This window comes from Panthera pardus, unplaced genomic scaffold (genome assembly GCF_024362965.1).
Source record: "Panthera pardus isolate Hobbes unplaced genomic scaffold, ASM2436296v1 HiC_scaffold_4, whole genome shotgun sequence".
Taxonomy (NCBI): domain Eukaryota; kingdom Metazoa; phylum Chordata; class Mammalia; order Carnivora; family Felidae; genus Panthera; species Panthera pardus.
Window position 1 is genome coordinate 20,359,075 of NW_026526969.1, and position 17,929 is coordinate 20,377,003.

The window sequence follows — 17,929 nt, forward strand, 5'->3', positions numbered from 1 at the left end:
ATTCAGCCATTGCCTCACCTCCTTCTATGTCATGTCAGCATACTAGCATTGTGCTGTGTAGAAAGGACTTGTATGGATATGTCTGCTATTAGATGTGTTGAACCCATCTCATAGAAACTTTCAGGTGGAGGCATTCAGTCTCCATGTCATAGGATGTATACTGAGATACAGATACTTACATTTGTGTCTAAATTAATAGTATCAACATGGATGGGCCCAGAGGGTATTATACTAAGTGAAATAAATAAGGCAGAGAAAGACAAATAACGTATGATTTCACTTATATGTAGAATCCGAAAAACAAAACTAATAAAACAGAAACAGGCTTGTAAATACAGAGAACAAACTAATGATTGTAAGAGGGAAGGGGGAGACGGGATGGGTGAAATAGGTGAAGGGGATTAAGCAGTACCAATTTCCAGTTATAAAATAAGTAAGTCATAGGAATGTACAGTATAGTTTATGAATTATAGTCAGTAACATTGTAATAACTTTGTATGGTGACAGATGGTAACTACACTTAACAAGGTGATCATTTTGTAATGTATATAAATGTTGAATCCCTGTGTTGTACCTGAAACTAACACAATATTGTATGTCAACTATACTTGAATAAAAAGAAAAGAATTAACAGGCACATATGGCATTTATGCAGACATTGAGTTATTGCCACAACTGTTGCATGGGGAGATCGTGTCCTGGGAACTTCATACTAATGAGGAAAAGAAACCTCATGGTTGTAGAAATTTCACAGATCAGGCAGAGTAATTAATGCATGATGATCTGTTACTTTTTCCCCTCTATGCTAAAAGGCTTCGTTGAACAGCTGGAATATCTAGAGTTTAAGGGCATTTTGCTAAGTAACACCCTGTATCACTTTGATTTTTCTGCCTTTTAAAAAAGCATGGTTTTGGGGTGCCTGGGTGGTTCAGTTGGGTAAGCGTCCGACTTCGGCTCAGGTTGTGATCTCAAGGTTCATGGGTTTGAGCCCCGTGTTCAGTTCTGTGGTGACGGCTTAGAGCCTGGAGTCTGCTTCGGATTCTGTCTACCTCTCTCTCTGTCCCTCCCTTGCCTGTGCTTTATCTCTCAAAGATGAATAATAAACATTTTAAAAACTAAAGAAAAATAAAAGAGCATGGTTTTGAGGTTACAGTAAAGTTTATGACTGTCTTGCCTTTTAAGGATTATCCCTGTAAATTGGCTCTTATTCTGAGAGATTTTTTAGAATAGACGAGAGGGCCACTGTTAAAACTAACTGTGGTAATTTCACATTACTTACAACATGTTTTCTCCGTACTCTGGCCCCTGGCTACTCTTATGGGACTTTGTCATTCGTGTACAAATGAGGCTAGATATACTGAGAGAGGAAAATAACTAGAGCCTCCATTCCAAGGAGCTCTTGTCACCTTGTTCACTAATACAGAGAGCCAGAGTAGGCAGCAGCAGGCTGACTGGTCTGTACCCCTTACCCTTCTACCAGTGGAGGTAGGGCCTGCTGGGAAAGCTGAACTCCTTACTCTGAGAAAGTCCTAGTAGCCACTGTTGCTGGTTCCCTGCTGCCATAGACCAAGCCTTTGTAGGATGGAACCAGCCTCTTGGAGTTAGCAATTCTGAGTCTGGGCTTGCTTCCTTGCCCGCCACTCCACCCACCCACCTCTTCCCCTGCTGTCAGAATCTAGACAGTCATTGTGAAAAAGCCTGGGAATAATACTTGCCTCTGGACCTATCCCTTATAGGTCCAAAGTGAGATTATAGGAGCCACCTTGTTAGATTGACCAATACCTTGGCCTATGGAGCTGCTAATCTTATATGAAGTTTTTGTTGACACAGTTCTATCCATTGCACTACTTTTTCCAAGTAGACATATATTTTCAGTAGACAAAGATGGGACTGAATAGATTTTAAACACAACACATGGAGGACACACTTATAGATTCTTGAAACCAGATCTCCTGTTTTTTTGTAGTTACCATGGCGATGGGTGCTATAGAGATGTGCAGACCTTACTGTGACCTCTTCTTGGTGCAGGGATGCCTGGCTTCATTGTCCAGCTGGGCCTGGCAAGTCTGGCTGGTTCCCTCCATGCCCTGAGAGGTGGAGGTGCCGTCTTCCCCTCTGGGACCAGCTGTCTCCAGTCTTGGCCTGCCCTGCTGGTCCATTAAAAGCAGGGCTCGCCAGGGAACAATCTTCTCGGGTTGCCTGTAATCTGAGTGAGCCAAGGTAAGTGTTGTAGGATGGGCAGCAGCAGCTTCTGAAGCTTCCAGTGGGAGCCTGGGCATTTACTTCTCAGAAATCATAGGATTGAGCTAATGTTTCATACTAAAAACAAAAACAAAAACAAAAACAAAAAACAAAAACCCAAATGACAATCAGTGGTTTAGAAAACCCCTCCACTGCACACATAAATGCAGTATAGTACAGCCTCATTTTCCATTTGTTAGTAGTCTGTGGTGACATCATACTGATTTCACATGCATGTTAGCTGGGACATAGGACGAATGACCTTGCATTCAGAAGGACTCCGGCTTGGTCCCAACTCCACTATTAACTTTCTAAATGACGTTGGACATATCACTTAAATCTCTCACTCTTCATTCCTTCATGGTCAATTGGACCCTGCTTGGAAGTGACTTAGCCTGGTGTGCCCAGGTGTGTTAGACTTCAGTCTGGTGCTTTGTCTGTATCACCCTCCCAGGGTGAACTCAAGGACCTTCTGTGCTTTTTGAGGTTTTGAAGCACTCAAGGGGTGCTTCTGAGGTTCTGTTGAGTCTGTTTGTAGAGAGGGACACATCTGGAAGCTAGTAGCACTTCTAGGTTCTCCAAAAGGGGGATCCAGCAGAATGCACCCTGTTGAGCCACTCTCTGCCTCCACCCCCAAATGCTGTTCACAGTCCTCATCCACGAGAGAAGCTGAAGCCACATGTGACAACTGTTGCACCTGAGTGAAAGGGAATATGATGACTCTACTTAAGTCACAGGACACATGCTTTCAAGATTGTTCCAAAGTTAGAATCATTTTCACTTGATAGTACCTAGGGGTGACCCATGGTCATGTCAACATTTCCTCTGTTAACACCAGCCCTTGTGGGATGTCTGATGCCTGGGCTTTATTCTTACAAAATGTGGTCCTACCCATTTCAGAATTCAGTCAGGGCTTCTGATCCCACCCCAGATGCCTCTCATGGGAAAGGGTCTTCTTCCTCTCATCCCTGAGATCTGGTGTCTCATATGAGGTGAGGAGACACTCAGAACAGGGCAAGTCTTAATTTGTTTCATTTGTAGTAGGGAGTCTCTTTACCAGGACTTTGGCAGCATCAACAGTAGACTCCTGGCCCGTACTCTGAGCTCTTTTCAGTGCTTCAGGTGTCCTTCCTGGTGTCTGCTTTGAATGCTTGCTCTCTTGTATTTGGACATGCTACAGATGAGCACACCCCTGTCCTCGGTAAAAAGAAAGCCTGCCAGAGCAGTCTTGGACTTCTGAGCGATGTCAGTTGTTGGGGTTACTAAGAGGCCGGTACTCTTGGACTAATTAGTAGTTGTATTGCATTCTGGTTGCTTATTGTCCAGATGTGCAAAAAATGGGTGTTTAATAAATCTGATGCAAGAATTTTGTGTCCCTAGAGTCTCTACTTTTCCAGGATTCTTTGTCTGAAACTGCTCTTTATCAAGAGGTTAATAGTCATCCAGTCAGTGAACTGTGGGATTGAATTCACCCAGTGATTAAAGTGAAAAGGATGAAGGTTGTGTGTAAGATTTCCTGAGCAGTGGCAGCGCCAGGGTTCAGAGGAGACCTCAGGCCATGTATTGTATAAACTCAGAAGCTGTTGACCTAGACAACCTGGTTTCCTCAGAGTTTTGGGGAGGCCCCACTTGCATTCTAGCCTCCCTGAGGTCTGGGAGCAAAGCAGAGCCAGTTAAGTGGCTGTTGACCTGAGGCAGATGGCACTTCTCTGCCTGTCCATTTCCTGAGTGGCCTGCAAAACTGGTGCTTGGTGAGGGGCTTGATTTCAAACAGTATTAAGGAAAACAAATTCTCCACACCACATCCAGGAACAGGGCTTCTTCCCCCTGTTGAGAGTTTCCTGGTGTCCTGATGAGGTTTGAAAAGCTCACTGGGAGTGTCTCCACGCAGACCAGCTGGTAAACAGTTCTGAGTCCCTTCTCAGTTCCTTTTGTAACACTTGTTAGGAAGTGGTTTCATGGTCATTATCTTACTTGATCCTCCAAATAGTCTTGTGGTATGGGACACTGGGCAGGTATTCATTCCTGCAGGTGAAAAATGTAGAGCTAGATTTGGAGGCTCTGAAGAGATTTATGCCTTCCTGCGCCCGGTTTCTGCCCTGCATAGTAGCTCTGCGGTTCTTTGTTCCCAGATCACATATAGGGTTTGTAAGTAGGATGTTAGAATTTACTCTATTTACGTAGCACGTATCCAGAAAATAATTTTTTCCCCCCCGAAAAGAACTTTTGGGTAAACAACCAGTTGATGTATGTCTCCTGAGGCCTGATGGGACTATGTGGAGCCATTAAGAATTGACTTGGCCTGGGGAGCCTGGGTGGCTCAGTCGGTTAAGCGTCCCACTCTTGATTTCGGCTCTGGTCATTGATCTTACAGTTTGTAGGATTGAGCCTCTCATAGGGCTCCACACTGACAACACGGAGCCTGCTTGGGATTCTCTCTCCCTCGCTCTTTGCCCCTCCCCCTCTCCCTCTCTCAAAAAAAAAAAAAAAAAGAAAAAGAAAAAAAAGAATTAACTTGGCCTGATTATGGTGTTGTTTTTCAAAATTTTTAAATGTTTATTTACTTTTGAGAGAGAGCGTGAGCAGGATGGGCGGGGGGGGTGGGGTGCGCAGGAATGGCAGGGGCAGGCAGAGAGAGGGAAACACAGAATCCGAAGCAGGCTCCAGGTTCTGAGCTGTTAGCACAGAGCCCAGCATGGGGCTCAAACTCACGAACCATGAGATCATAGCCTCAATTGAAGTCCGAGGCTTAACTGACTGAGCCACCCAGGCGCCCCTGATTATGGTATTGTTAAATGGAAACAGGTATTCTCCAGGTGCCTGGGTGACTAGGGTGCCTGGGTGGCTCGTTTGGTTAAGTGTCTGACTTCGGCTCAGATCATGATCTCCTAGCTCATGGGTTCGAGCCCCGCATTGGGCTCTGTGCCAACAGCTCAGAGCCTGGAGCCTGCTTCAGATTCTATGTCTCCCTCTCTCTCTCTCTGCCCCTCCCCCACTTATTCTCTCTCTCTCTCTCTCTCTCTCTCTCTCTCTCTCTCTCTCTCTCTCTCCCCCTCTCTCTCCCTCTCTCTCCCTCCCCCTCTCCCTCCCTCCTTCAAAAATAAATAAACATTAAAAAGAAAAAATAAAAAAAAACAGGTATTCTCTCAAAGGTGAAAAGCCTTTAGAACATATAAAGAAGGAACAGATCTTCTAATCCAGGAAAGAGAGTCTGGGATTCTTGTATTCTGTGTTTATCTAGAATCATTTATGGGGCACACAATGTACATGGTTTCTGTAAGAGGTAATACATTATTTTTGAACTGTGACCCTCCTAAATGTCAAAACATGTAAGTGGGTGAGGTGGGATCATAGACGAAGATGTATATAATTGAAAGGTATTTATTGAAACCAAAGAGTGGAAGACACACACACACACACACACACACACACACACACACAAAACCATGGGCTGCAGAAAAGAAGCTGCACCAATGACCAGAGATAGACCTTTGGACAAAAGAAACTAGAGTCCTCTTCCAATGCTGGCTAAGAAAAGTAACCAGAGTCCAATGTAGTGCCTGCCCTTAGAGGCACATGGGTGAGGAGCAGCCTCCCTGGGCAAGGGGAGGATGGATGTGGAAATGGGCCTGTTTGGAGGGGTTGGAGTGGGGCAGGGAGCCAGTGCCCAGTTCTGATGTGGAGACAGCAGCTGAGGGCAGGGACTACAGGGGAGACCTGTAGGGAGGGGAGCAGCAGAGAAAACATAACACAGCCAGATAAACGCAGAAGCTAATCTCACTGGGCCCTAAGGGGTGAGAATGGTCTTGGCCAGCCTGAGGCATGGGAAATACAAACAAATCCTTAGTTAGAAAATCCAGACCCTAAGAGAGAGAGGAAGGGAAAGAAGGAGGGCAATCTGAAGAAAGATAAAACTAAATTTCATACCAGTTAGAGGCATAATACCCAATTAAAAATTTTTTTCCTAATTAAAATTTTTATTGTATTTGGTATTTTATCTATTTAGTTTTTTAAAGTAATCTCTAAACCCAACATGGAGCTGAAACTCAGAGCCCTAAAGTCAGGAGTTGCATCCTCTTCCAACTGAGCCAGCCAGGTGCCCCTGGTATTTAAAAAAAGTTTTTTTAATGTTTATTTTTATTTTTGAGAGAGAGAGACAGAATGAGAGTGGGTTGGGGCAGAGAGAGAGGGAGGCACAGAATCTGAAGCAGGCTCCAGGCTCTGAGCTATCAGCACAGAGCCTGACGCGAGGCTGGAACTCACGAGCTGTGAGATCATGACTTGAGCCGAAGTCGGACGCCCAACTGACTGAGCCACCCAGGCACTCCATGCCCCTGGTATTTTAGAATTTAACCAATATTTTCTTGTCCCACACCCATTTAAGTTAGCTTTCTCAGTAGGCATTCTGTTTCTGCATCTATAACAGTTGTAGTTCAGGTTGGAGACTCCCCAGAATGGGTTCTAAGTGATTTGGAACGTGGCATTGGACTCTGAGAAACTGAGCCTACGGGAGTCTTGATGATCTGTCTTGTAGGAAGCTTCTGGTTTACCTGGGGAAACAAGATGACAGCACTTGTGAAAGCCAAAGAATAATCTCTTATTAATGTGATGCTAGTTCTATACAGGAGTAAACTGAGCTGGGAACAGCCTTCTGGTAAGCAGGCAGGGACTCCTGGTGCCCAACCACAGCTGTTTAGTGGGGAGGGGTGGGAACTGTGGCAGAGCCATACAGGTGTCTGAGCAGCCGCTTTCCTTTTCCCTGTGGCTGTTTCCTTCTCTGTGCATGGGAATAACAACACTAGCTCATGTTGTGGGCATCTGTAGCTGGTAGCTGGTCACTGTCAATTCCAGAGTCAGGTGGGAGAATTGTTCTAATTCCAGGGAGCTGGTTGCAGTGCGTTTTCTTACCCCTTCCCCCACCTTGCTCTTTAGTGCTGGCTGAGCTCAGCAGTCTGCTCCCTTCTTCCTTGGCTTTCCATGGCAAAGAAGAATCAAAATGAAAAAGAATTGTTATAGGTTAGGTCTTTTTTGTGCCTTTTTGAATCACCAAATGGGGAATGAGTGATAATGTAGTCTGTCTGGTATCATTGCACTGAACTTACTGACTTCCTGAGGTTTGCAGGATGTGTGTCCGTGGAGGAGGATTTAACATCTTTGAACACATGAGTTCTTTCAAAAGCCCTAGTGCCTTGAGCCTGCAAATTACCAGGAGCAAAGGCTTTGAACTGAGTGTTCTGGAACTCCTGGGCAGGTCCACAGGAACGATCTTTGCTGGAAGGAACATTGGTGATAGGAACATTGTTGCTGCTTCTATCAGACCTGATATGGGAGTGAAAACCTTTATCAGTCAGGTGAATAGGTAGTACAGGAGTTATGGAGGTATGGAGGTAGATTTTATAAACAGAGGGTCACAGTTTTCTGGAATTAAAACACAGAGGGCAGGTGGACCTTTCTGAAATTTGTAAGAGCAAAGTAATGGCCCAGGTGACTTCCTGTGGACTCGTGTAGTGCAGGATCTTACCTTAGCTGGTTTGCTTGGTCCATTTCCTCTCTCTTTCTCTCTGTCTGTCTCTGTCTCTCTCTCTCCTTCCCTCTCCCTTCCCCTCTTCCTCTCTCCCCTGCCTTTCTTCCCCCTTTTCAAGAGAATTTGGCCACTTTATTTTTTTATTTTTTTTATTTTTTTAAATTTTTTTTCCCAATGTTTTTTATTTATTTTTGGGACAGAGAGAGACAGAGCATGAACGGGGGAGGGGCAGAGAGAGAGGGAGACACAGAATCGGAAACAGGCTCCAGGCTCCGAGCCATCAGCCCAGAGCCCGACGCGGGGCTCGAACTCACGGACCGCGAGATCGTGACCTGGCTGAAGTCGTACACTTAACCGACTGCGCCACCCAGGCGCCCCTTGGCCACTTTATATAAAAGAAGTAGCCAGTTTGCCAAAAAGTCAAATAACAAGTTTTATACTCTTTTGTTTTTATTGATTGATTGATAGCTTGATTGGAACTGGTACGTTGAGCTATATTTTTTTCTTTTTTCTTTAATATAATTTATTGTGTGTTTTATACTCTTAAATAGCTTTCCTGTTACTGTCAGTATACTTCAGTACTTTTTCTCTTTTTACTTACATACTTTTGTGCATGGTTGTAGTCAGCGTTTTGAGTCCTTTATTTAAAACAAGTTTATGTAGACTTTTCCATAGTGGTTGCAGCCTATCAACTTGTCCCAGCTGTGCCAGGATTCTATTGTTTGCTGTTGTTTGAGCAGTCCAACCCTGTATTATTAGGCTGTGTGACTTTTTTCTAACGTCATATTATGGCTACTTATCATTTTGGTACAGATTACTGTTAATCTTTTGGGATATTTTCTGTTGTTGTTTTTCCTGGTGGAGTGAGGCAGCTTCTCGATAATGAGAGGTTGAAGTCTAGAAAGGTTCTACATTTATGATTTGACCTCTGATTTTCTAGGGATTCCAGGGGATCCTGCAAAGAAAAAAGGATTCAGGCATAGAGGGCCAGTCAGACCAAATTTGGACACGTAGCTTTTCAGAAGTGAATTCTTTTTCTGACATTGCAAGGTGGCTTCTGAATGCTGTACTACCCAGCCACCCCCTTGAGGAACAGTGACCAGGCCACATGATGGACACAGGCCGCTCTACCTGGACCCTGCTCGTATGGGTTGAATGTGCTAATTGAGCCTTTCTCAGAGCATTCTTCCCATCTGTGCAGATGGTGCTTTGAGTCCACATTAAGGACTCCGTATTCCTTTTTTTTTTTTTTTTTAATTTTTTTTTTTTTAACATTTATTTATTTTTGAGACAGAGAGAGACAGAGCATGAATGGGGGAGGGTCAGAGAGAGAGGGAGACACACAGAATCTGAAACAGGCTCCAGGCTTTGAGCAGTCAGCACAGAGCCCCACGCGGGGCTTGAACTCACATACCGCGAGATCGTGACCTGAGCCGAAGTCGGACGCTTAACCAACTGAGCCACTCAGGCGCCCCTCTTCCTTTTTTAAAATATATTTATTTATTTTTGAGAGAGCACAAGCAGGGGAGGGGCAGAGAGGGAGACACAGAATCCGAAGCAGGCTCCAAGCTGTCAGCACAGAGCCTGACGCGGGGCTCGAACTCACAAACCATGAGATCATGGCCTGAGCCACAGTTGGATGCTTAACTGACTGAGCCACCCAGGCGCCCCATCTGTATTCTTCCTTCTGAGTGAAGTAGGCCAGTACCTATCTTTCCTTCAAAAACCAAATTGTTAAATCATGTTTTGAGTTTAGAAAACTATTGAAGTAGCCAACAGCAGAGTACTTTTTGTTGTCCACAGGTGCCACGTTGTTGGCAGGATGCATGAGATCATTGCCTGCCTGCTTTCTTTCCTTCGGATTTTTTTAAAGTTTTTATTTATGTAAGTAATCTGTGCACCCAGCATGGGGCTTGAACTTACGATCCCGAGATGAAGAGTCGCATACTCTTCTGCCTGAGCCAGCCAGGCACCCCCCCCTTCCCCCACCTTTGGATTTTTAATTTAACAAGTGTTTGTTGAGAACTTGTTATTTCCCGGGCTCTGGAGCTCCAGCAATGAAACAGACACCTGTGGCCCTGCCCCTGGGGCCAGAGTTGGACCTCCCTTGAGTTGAGAGGAGGGGATTAGGGGCTCTAGGGCAGGACTGAGGTTGAAGAAGGTGAGAGGAAGGTGTGCCTGAAGACTGGCACAAAGTGCTGATGAGGAGGCATCTGTGGCAGCCTGCTTTCCCTCCCCCTTTCATATTTGTAAGAGAAGCAAAAGGTCCTGTTGGTCGAGCAAGACTACACCCTCCCAGAGTGTGCAGTTATTATCAAACAAAACAATTAACGATCAGATTGAATAACATATATAATGACTGTTGTGCAGCATGATAATTAGGTGCAGAAAGTTTACCTAAGTTACTGCCGCTGGTAAACCTAGGGCAGCCCGATTGCACACTTGTTCTTGTGTTTGCCTACTTTCAGTTTCACCTGCAGGCAGCATGGGAGGTGCAGTCCTAAGGTACCTGGGGTACCTTCAGCATGGCCATGTGGGCCTGCCACCTGTCTAGAGGCTCTGGGACCTTTTACTCTCCCCTCTTCCCTCTACTGGGTGGCCCATCCAGCACCTTCTCTTAGCAGCCTGAGGGCCGACTGGCCTGAGATAAATCTTGGCTCTGAGGGTCCTCATGGGCATAGAGCCCAGATGTTCTTTCTTAAGTCTGTAAAAGGAGGTCAGCATGGACAAGCTGGTGTGAGGCTTATTCTGCAGCCGACAAAGTCTGCCTTGGCCCCTTGGTAAAAGGACACAGGATGCATAGCTGGGCACCCTTATGCCATCTCTATGGTCTGTCCCATTTTACTTTGTTTACATTGTTCCTTGATCCAGAGGCCCTTCCTCTCCTCCACCCTAAATCCTGTATGGTGTTGAGGGACCTGGGTAAGCACCCCCCCCCCCTTCTCCAGGAAGCCTTTCTGAATAGCCTTCTCTCCATGTGATGACCACCTACTTTCACATCCTGGACTTAACGTTAATGAACCATAGCGTTCATCAGCATTATTAGAGATGAAAGTATATGTGATTTGGGAGTCAAGAGAAGGTCCCATTTTCTATATATTCTGTTTTTCTTTTTCCAGCTTTATTGAGGTATAGTTGACAAGTAAAATTATAATATATTTCGTGGTGCCTGGGTGGCTCAGTTGGTTAAGCATCCAACTTCGGCTCAGGTCATGATCTTGTGGTTTGTGGGTTCAAGCCCTGTGTCAGGCTCTGTGCTGACAGCTTCAGAGCCTGGAGCCTGCTTTGGATTTGTGTCCCCCTCTCTCTCTGCCCCTCCCCTGCTGGCATTCTGTCTCTCTTCCTCTCTCTCCCAAAAATAAATAAGCATTAAAAAATTTTTTTGTTGAGGGTGACTGGGTGGCTCTGTCAGTTAAACATCCATCTTTGGTCAGGTCATAATTTCACAGTTTGTGAGTTTGAGCCCAGCATCCTGCTCTGTGCTGACAGCTCAGAGCCTGGAGCCTGCTTCAGATTCTGTCTCCCTCTCTCTGCCCTTCCCCAGATCACGCTCTCTTTCTCTCTCTCAAAATTAAATAAACATGAAAAATTTTATTTAAAAAATTAAATTATATTTAAAGTATACAATGTGATTTATAATTATGGATTCTCATAATTGAATGAACATCTATCACCTCAAATATTTTTCTGTGACAACGCTTAAAAGCTACATTTCTTAGCAAATTTCAGTTATGCAGTAAAGTATTATTAACTCTAGTCACCATGCTGTTCACAGATCCTCAGGTCTTATTCGTCTTACAACTGAAAATTTGTACCCTTTTACCAACATCTCCCTATTGCTCCCACCCTTATCCCCTGGCAACTACCATTCTACCCTCTGTTTTTATGACTTAAGCCTCTTTTTTTTAGATTCCACAAACAAATGATACCCTGCATGTCTTTGTCTGGCTTATTTCACTTTCTGCTATTTATTTTCTAAGCATTCTAGGACAACAGCAGTTAAGCCTCAGTCAAAATACAAAGGCAATCATATCTACTATTTAGTGAGTGCTTACCATGTGGTAGGCACTGTGCTAAAAGCCTTATCTTCCCTGTTCTCACTTAATCCTGTCAATCCCACTGTATAAATGCTAAATATAAAGGTTCAGAAAGAGCATGCTGAGCAAACCATGTATTATAATATCCCAAAAGATAAGATGTAATTACATGTCTGGAGAAAACTCAGGATACGTACTAATGTTAACAGTGAGTGTATCTGTGGAGTGAGTTAGAGTGATTTTTATTTTTATTATTATTTTTATTTATTTATTTTTTATTTTTTAATTTTTATTTTCTTCTTTAAACCTTCAAAGGACCATTACTTACACTTTTTTTGTCCCCCCTTGACACCTGTTTCTGGGTAGAGCATGTAGAAAATGCTCAGTAAATAGATACTGGTTGAGGTAGGAAAATAAAGACCTCTTCTTTCCTTGGCTTGATTGGGTAGTTCTGGTTTCGTGAGTTACACTAGTAACTGGTGAACTGTGCTGCTGTTCATCTGGAAAGTTTCCCAGATGGGCTGCTCCTTTGTGCTCCAGAGCAGAGGCCTCCAGGGGTGGAGGGTTAGCTTGTCTTGTGGGACCGTATTTCCCTGGTTTAGGAAGGTTCGGAAGGTTCAGCAGCAAAGGGAGAGCGGCTGGCTTGTCTTTCTTCCTTCAGCCCCTCAAAGTCTGGAGCAGGCTGGGGACAGTCCACTTGCTTGGTGACTCTGAATACCTGATACAGCTCGTCGAGTGCCTTTCCAGCTGCTCTTCTTAGTGTCTTCAAATGGCCTGGCTCACTGTTCCAGTTAACTGCCCTGCCCCGCAGCTCTGTGCACAAGGCCACCCTGCCTGTGACAGCTGGGACGGGTTGCCGCCCAACTCAGAGCCGCTCCGCTCGCTGCACCACTGCTTTTGGTTTTAAGCTTTATCTATGATGTTACTTGTTATTTTGTGTTTTAGGTTAACTTCTGATTTTGATTTAATTTCAAACATACAGAAAAGCTGCAAGAATGATACAAGTAACTCTTGTGTACCTTTTATCCAAATTCACTGCCAGTGTTTTGTTTCATTTGCTTTGACTTGAGCATTCCCTCCCTCCCTCTCCCTAACAGGTATGTGCACGCACGCACACTTTCTGAACCATTTTACAGTTAACTTGCAGAAGTGTGGCCTTTAATTTTGAATACTTCAGGATATATTTCCTAAAACAAAGACATTGTCTTATATATTCACAGTACAATTATAAAAAAAAAAAAAAGCAAGTTCAGTATCAATTTGACGCTATTACCTCATCTCCTGTCCATATTCAAATTTTGTCCATATCCGGATAATGGTCCCAGTAATGGCAGAGTTTTATTTTTAAAGAAAACACTCCTGAGGCGCGTGGGTGACTCCTCCGTTATGTTGGCTCAGAGGAGAGCAGAACCAGCAGGTGTCTGGGGGAAGTGATGCTGTGGGCGCCACATCACCAGCTCCTTGTGTCTCTACAGGACCAGAAGAGTGAGAGCAGCAAGAATCTCACTCGGCAACCATGTCAGTGGAACTGGAGACCTCAGAGGGGGTGGATGAGTCGGAGAAAAAGAGCTTTGGGGCCTCAGAAAAAGAAAACCACACCAGGTGAGTGGTGGTGGCTGGCTGTGTTGAGTCATGTGCCCGGGGCCTTGTATGTGGGAGGCACCAGGGTGTGGGGAGTGTCGCTGCTGTTTCCCTCGGGATCCCTGATTGGGATTGCAGAGAGAAGTGGCATACAGCACCCTAGGCTACTCAGCTTTCTCCCCATTTGTTCCCGAGGAAGCAGGACAGGCACTGCTAGGAGTGCTGAGGAATAGAATTTGATGGTTTCCCTGATCCTTGTTTCTTTTGTGGTGAAAAAGGGTAATCAGGCAAAACTGGCACCTTTTCCAGTCTTTTCCACCCCTTAGGATGTGGGAGCAGCTCTGACTCCAGGGGTTTTTCTTACTGGGTAGAGACACTTCATGTATTCCCAGAGCCTGTTCTTCATTGTTCTTATCTTATCGTAGCCCTGTCATTGACAAAGTGCTTTTTTATATCTTGAAATAATTGCTAGTAAGAAATGATTCTCAGCATGTAGGTGATAGGAGCCGATCTCCTAAAGAAGCCAGCAGAGGGTGGGCCGTATGGGGCCGCGTTTTTATCTCTTTGGTGGATGGACCATGTGGACCGCACGGGCTACTGCGCGGCGCCTCCCGTCTTCAGGGTCATGGGTTCTTTGTTTCCCTCGCTGGTTGCTGTCTGTGGCACCTATCAGCACAGCTCCATCCTGTATAATTTTGTTAAGCGGTGCAAGCCCAGGTACTGGCTCCAACTTCCTCAGCCTTTGTCTCCTTCTCCTCCTGCCCCTGGGCCAAGCCACATGCAGTCCTGAAGAGGCTGTGGGTCCCAGGTGGGAGGAAGGCAGCAAGGCTGCCCCGGGACATCCACAGTCAGTCCATCACAGCAGTGTGGATTCCATGAGACACATTCCCAAAGGCTCGCTGTTCCTGCAGAAGCCAGCACACGCTGTGCTGGGATTAGAGGTGGGCTTTTTATCAGGCACTAGGTGGCCACAGAGGCAAAGCATTGTTCATTCAGGTGGTTCAGACATGGACACTGTTAGGAAGTAGGCCACAGTCCTCCACATGTCATCCAAGTCCTGGGGGCCGACTCACATCTGCCTGTTCCTTGCTCCCTAGCAAGACCCTGTATCCAGGCTGGGGTTGAGTTTCTCAGAAGCTCCTGCGTCCATCTCAGCGAGGGGACACCCTGAAACTAGGAAGGGCTAATTCACACATGCACACGTGCGTGTGTGCACACCCTCCATCTCCACAGGATGGCTGACCTCTCCGAGCTCCTGAAGGAAGGGACCAAGGAAGCACATGACCGGGCAGAAAACACCCAATTTGTCAAGGACTTCTTGAAAGGCAACATCAGGAAGGAGCTGTTTAAGGTTTGTGCCCTTGGTCATGGATAGGGTCAGGTTGGGGGCCTCGGTCGTGTCAGGAACATCCCCTTGGAACAGTTCTTCAGTGGAAGCTGGGCCTTTTGCCACCTGCTCTCCATTCTTTTGACAGCAGACTGTGGTTTTCAGGTAGCTTAAATAGAATAACATAGTGATGGTGTGAAGCAGAAGTATCCACGTTCCGTGTCATTCCTTTAAGAAAAATAAAAAGTTGCCTGGGTGTGTGAAATAATCCACTGTATCAAAATGGGCCTGCGGGAATTAGAGGGGGCATGCGACTGGAGCCTTCCTCTCTGGCTGCTCAGACGCAAGGGCATTGGGCTCAGGAGGGGTGTTTGCTGGTCAAGAGCTGCCAGAACTGCAGCCCTCCCCGTGGTCTCCCCTGTCACCCTCAACAGCTGGCCACTACTGCACTTTACTTCACATATTCAGCCCTGGAGGAGGAGATGGAACGCAACAAGGACCACCCAGCCTTTGCCCCCTTGTACTTCCCCACGGAGCTGCACCGGAAGGAGGCACTGACCAAGGACATGGAGTATTTCTTTGGCAAGAACTGGGAGGAGCAGGTGCAGTGCTCCCAGGCTGCCCAAAAGTATGTGGAGCGGATCCACTATGTGGGGCAGAATGAGCCGGAGCTGCTGGTGGCCCATGCATACACCCGCTACATGGGGGACCTTTCAGGGGGCCAGGTGCTGAAGAAGGTGGCCCAGCGGGCCCTGAAACTCCCCAGCACGGGAGAAGGGACCCAGTTCTATAAGTTTGAGAACGTGGACAATGCTCAACAGTTCAAGCAGTTCTACCGGGCCAGGATGAATGCCTTGGACCTGAACCTAAAGACCAAAGAGAAGATCGTGGAGGAGGCCAACAAGGCCTTTGAGTACAACATGCAGGTACTGCTGAGGTCAGGCAGAAGGGGGCCTCTGACTGTGGGGGCTGATACGGAGCTGCCGTAACAGGCACCAGTGCTTTAGGCCCGATACAGGGCAGCCTTCCGGGGAGAAAATCGTAGGACCAAATAGGCCACAGAGGGCATGAGCCCATGATGGCTTCGCTTTGATGGACAGCTTTTGTGTTTTTGTTCCGAGGAGGGCAAGGCCCTAGCACGTAGAGGGAGGTCACTCCCTCTCACCACAGGATTCTGGTCTTGAGTGGATTTCCTCCTTTTTAGCAAGGGCTGCCCCACTTGATCAGTTCAAGGAGAGAACCAAGCAGGGTGAGAACTCAGCTGACAAGTTTTTTTTAAATGGGGCTAAGCCTGGGGAGGCGGATTCTGTCCTGGAGTCCAGGTTGGCCCTTGGCACCAGGAGGGTGGCCGAGGCGGGGAAAGGAAGCACCAGCCCCGACACAGGCCCATCAGATCAGTCCCACATCAGTGAGCCTCCGTGGGCCACTTAGGATGGGTCAGCCCTGCTGGGGCCTCAGTTCTCCCACGTTCCTCTCCGTCATTCTTGCTGAAAATACCTAGCAACTGCGAATGGGGAAGGACCAATGTTAACGTGGTATTTTGGGGCAGCGCTTTTGTTCTCTCCTCATTGTTTCTGCCCTGGTAGCTCCAGCTGTGGGCTGTGTGTCTGGTCAGTGCCCAGGGAGGAGCTCCCACAGTCAGCAGCACAGGTGTGGCCCCACCTCTGAGCTTGTGCCAGGGAGCAGCGTTGGGTCCGTGTGGCTGCCCCCGCTGCAGATTCGGGCTACTCCTTGACTGGTTTGCACTTTGGAGTCCACTGAAAGCTGTTCATCCCCTGCTCCTGCAGATTTTCGATGAACTGGACCAGGCTGGCTTCTTGTTGGCCAAGGAGACCCTGGAGGATGGGCTCCCCATGCACGATGGGAAAGGAGATGTGCGTAAATGCCCCTACTACGCTGCTAAACAAGATGGAGGTAGGTCTTGCCTGTCCAAAACTCTCCTCCAGGGTGGGCGGATCAGCATTCTCCACTGATGCCCTGTCCCCTGTTGGTGCCGCCACACAGGTGCCCTGGAGGGCAGCAGCTGCCCCTTCCGAACAGCCCTGGCTGTGCTGACTAAGCCTAGCCTCCAGTTCATTCTGGCTGCTGGCGCGGCCCTTGTTGCCGGCTTCTTGGCCTGGTACTACGTGTGAAGGACCCATCATACCGCCTTGGCGCCATCCTCCCGATTGACCACTGGCCCATCCCCACCTGTGACTAAACTACCACCTCAGGTGACTTTTTTTTTTTTAAATGCTGGGTTTGAGAAAACAAGCAACCAATAAAAGCCAGACGCTAAAGCCTGTGCCTGTAGCGTCCTCTGTGTGGGCTAGATGCCGAGCCGGGTGCAGGCCCTCCATTCCTGCAGCCGTTGGGCCATGGTACCGGGAGCAGCCAGTGCAGCTCAGCAGGCCAGTCTGAGTCTCTGGAACCAGCTCTGCTCCCAGGGCACCCACACCGCTTATCCTGAGGCTCCTTCCCTTCATCATTCCTTGTGCTGGCATTTAGGTGGGTATTTTTCCCCTAGTGGGAACAGAGCATCCAGCAAGCCCAGGTTGCTGTAGCTCTGTGGGAGGGAGGGGGCCTGTCCTTGGAGTGGGGGGAGCTTGCATCCTGTCTCAGAGGCCCTGGGAGCTCCATCCTGAGTAGCCAGTCCTCTTCCTGCTCAAGCAGAAACCCGAGAGGGGGTCTGTTTAGCCATGGCGCATCCCCTCCTTTGACCTGTGTAAATGCTACAGCACTCAATAAAGTGGACTCTGACAGCTGCCTCCCTCTTTCCTGGCGCCAACATTATCCTTCGCAGCCAGTCTTGGCCTTGTGCTCTCAACACTCCTGGTCACCTCACAGCCCTCTGCCCAGAGCCAAATCTATCATCTGGTCTTGTGATTTTCTCTCAGAAGTGCTTTGAAGGTTTCCTACATTTTGAGATAGTTTGTTTATAAATAAGGATCAAGAGCATTATGTAACAATTCATGGTCTAAAATACAAATGTGAATTTAAATACTTTTATTGATAGGAATCTGTTTCCTGTTTTATATTTTGAGGATCTGCAAAACTTTTATTCAAAAAAGGATTAAATGGTGAGGAAAACTTGTCTTCAACTCGTGACCAAGCCAACCCACTTCACAGTTAAGATGAGGGGTAGGGAAGGAGCTGGCTCAACCTGGGGGCCGATTGCCTACCTCCCATTAGCCTTCAGACCAGAAGCCTCAGCCCCAGTGGCTTGCTGTCTTGCTTAAG

The 17,929-nt window shown here is 47.0% G+C and overlaps 1 protein-coding gene across 5 annotated transcripts in view; it reads left to right on the top strand.

Annotated features, from left to right (window-relative positions):
• HMOX2 (heme oxygenase 2) overlaps positions 1-17,451 on the top strand; it is a 34,011-nt gene extending 16,560 nt beyond the window's left edge. For 3 of the 5 annotated variants that reach the window (XM_053894059.1, XM_019468460.2, XM_019468463.2), the window contains exons 2-6: positions 13,278-13,404; positions 14,617-14,734; positions 15,145-15,636; positions 16,498-16,624; positions 16,715-17,451. In XM_053894059.1, coding sequence (XP_053750034.1) covers positions 13,319-13,404; positions 14,617-14,734; positions 15,145-15,636; positions 16,498-16,624; positions 16,715-16,842 — 951 coding nt within the window. In that variant the 5' untranslated portion in view covers positions 13,278-13,318 and the 3' untranslated portion in view covers positions 16,843-17,451. Of the gene's footprint in view, positions 1-2,066; positions 2,221-9,625; positions 9,650-13,277; positions 13,405-14,616; positions 14,735-15,144; positions 15,637-16,497; positions 16,625-16,714 lie in introns of those variants that run through there. The other 2 variants (XM_019468461.2, XM_053894058.1) reach the window with 2 other exon arrangements.
• The last annotated feature ends 478 nt before the right edge of the window (positions 17,452-17,929 follow it).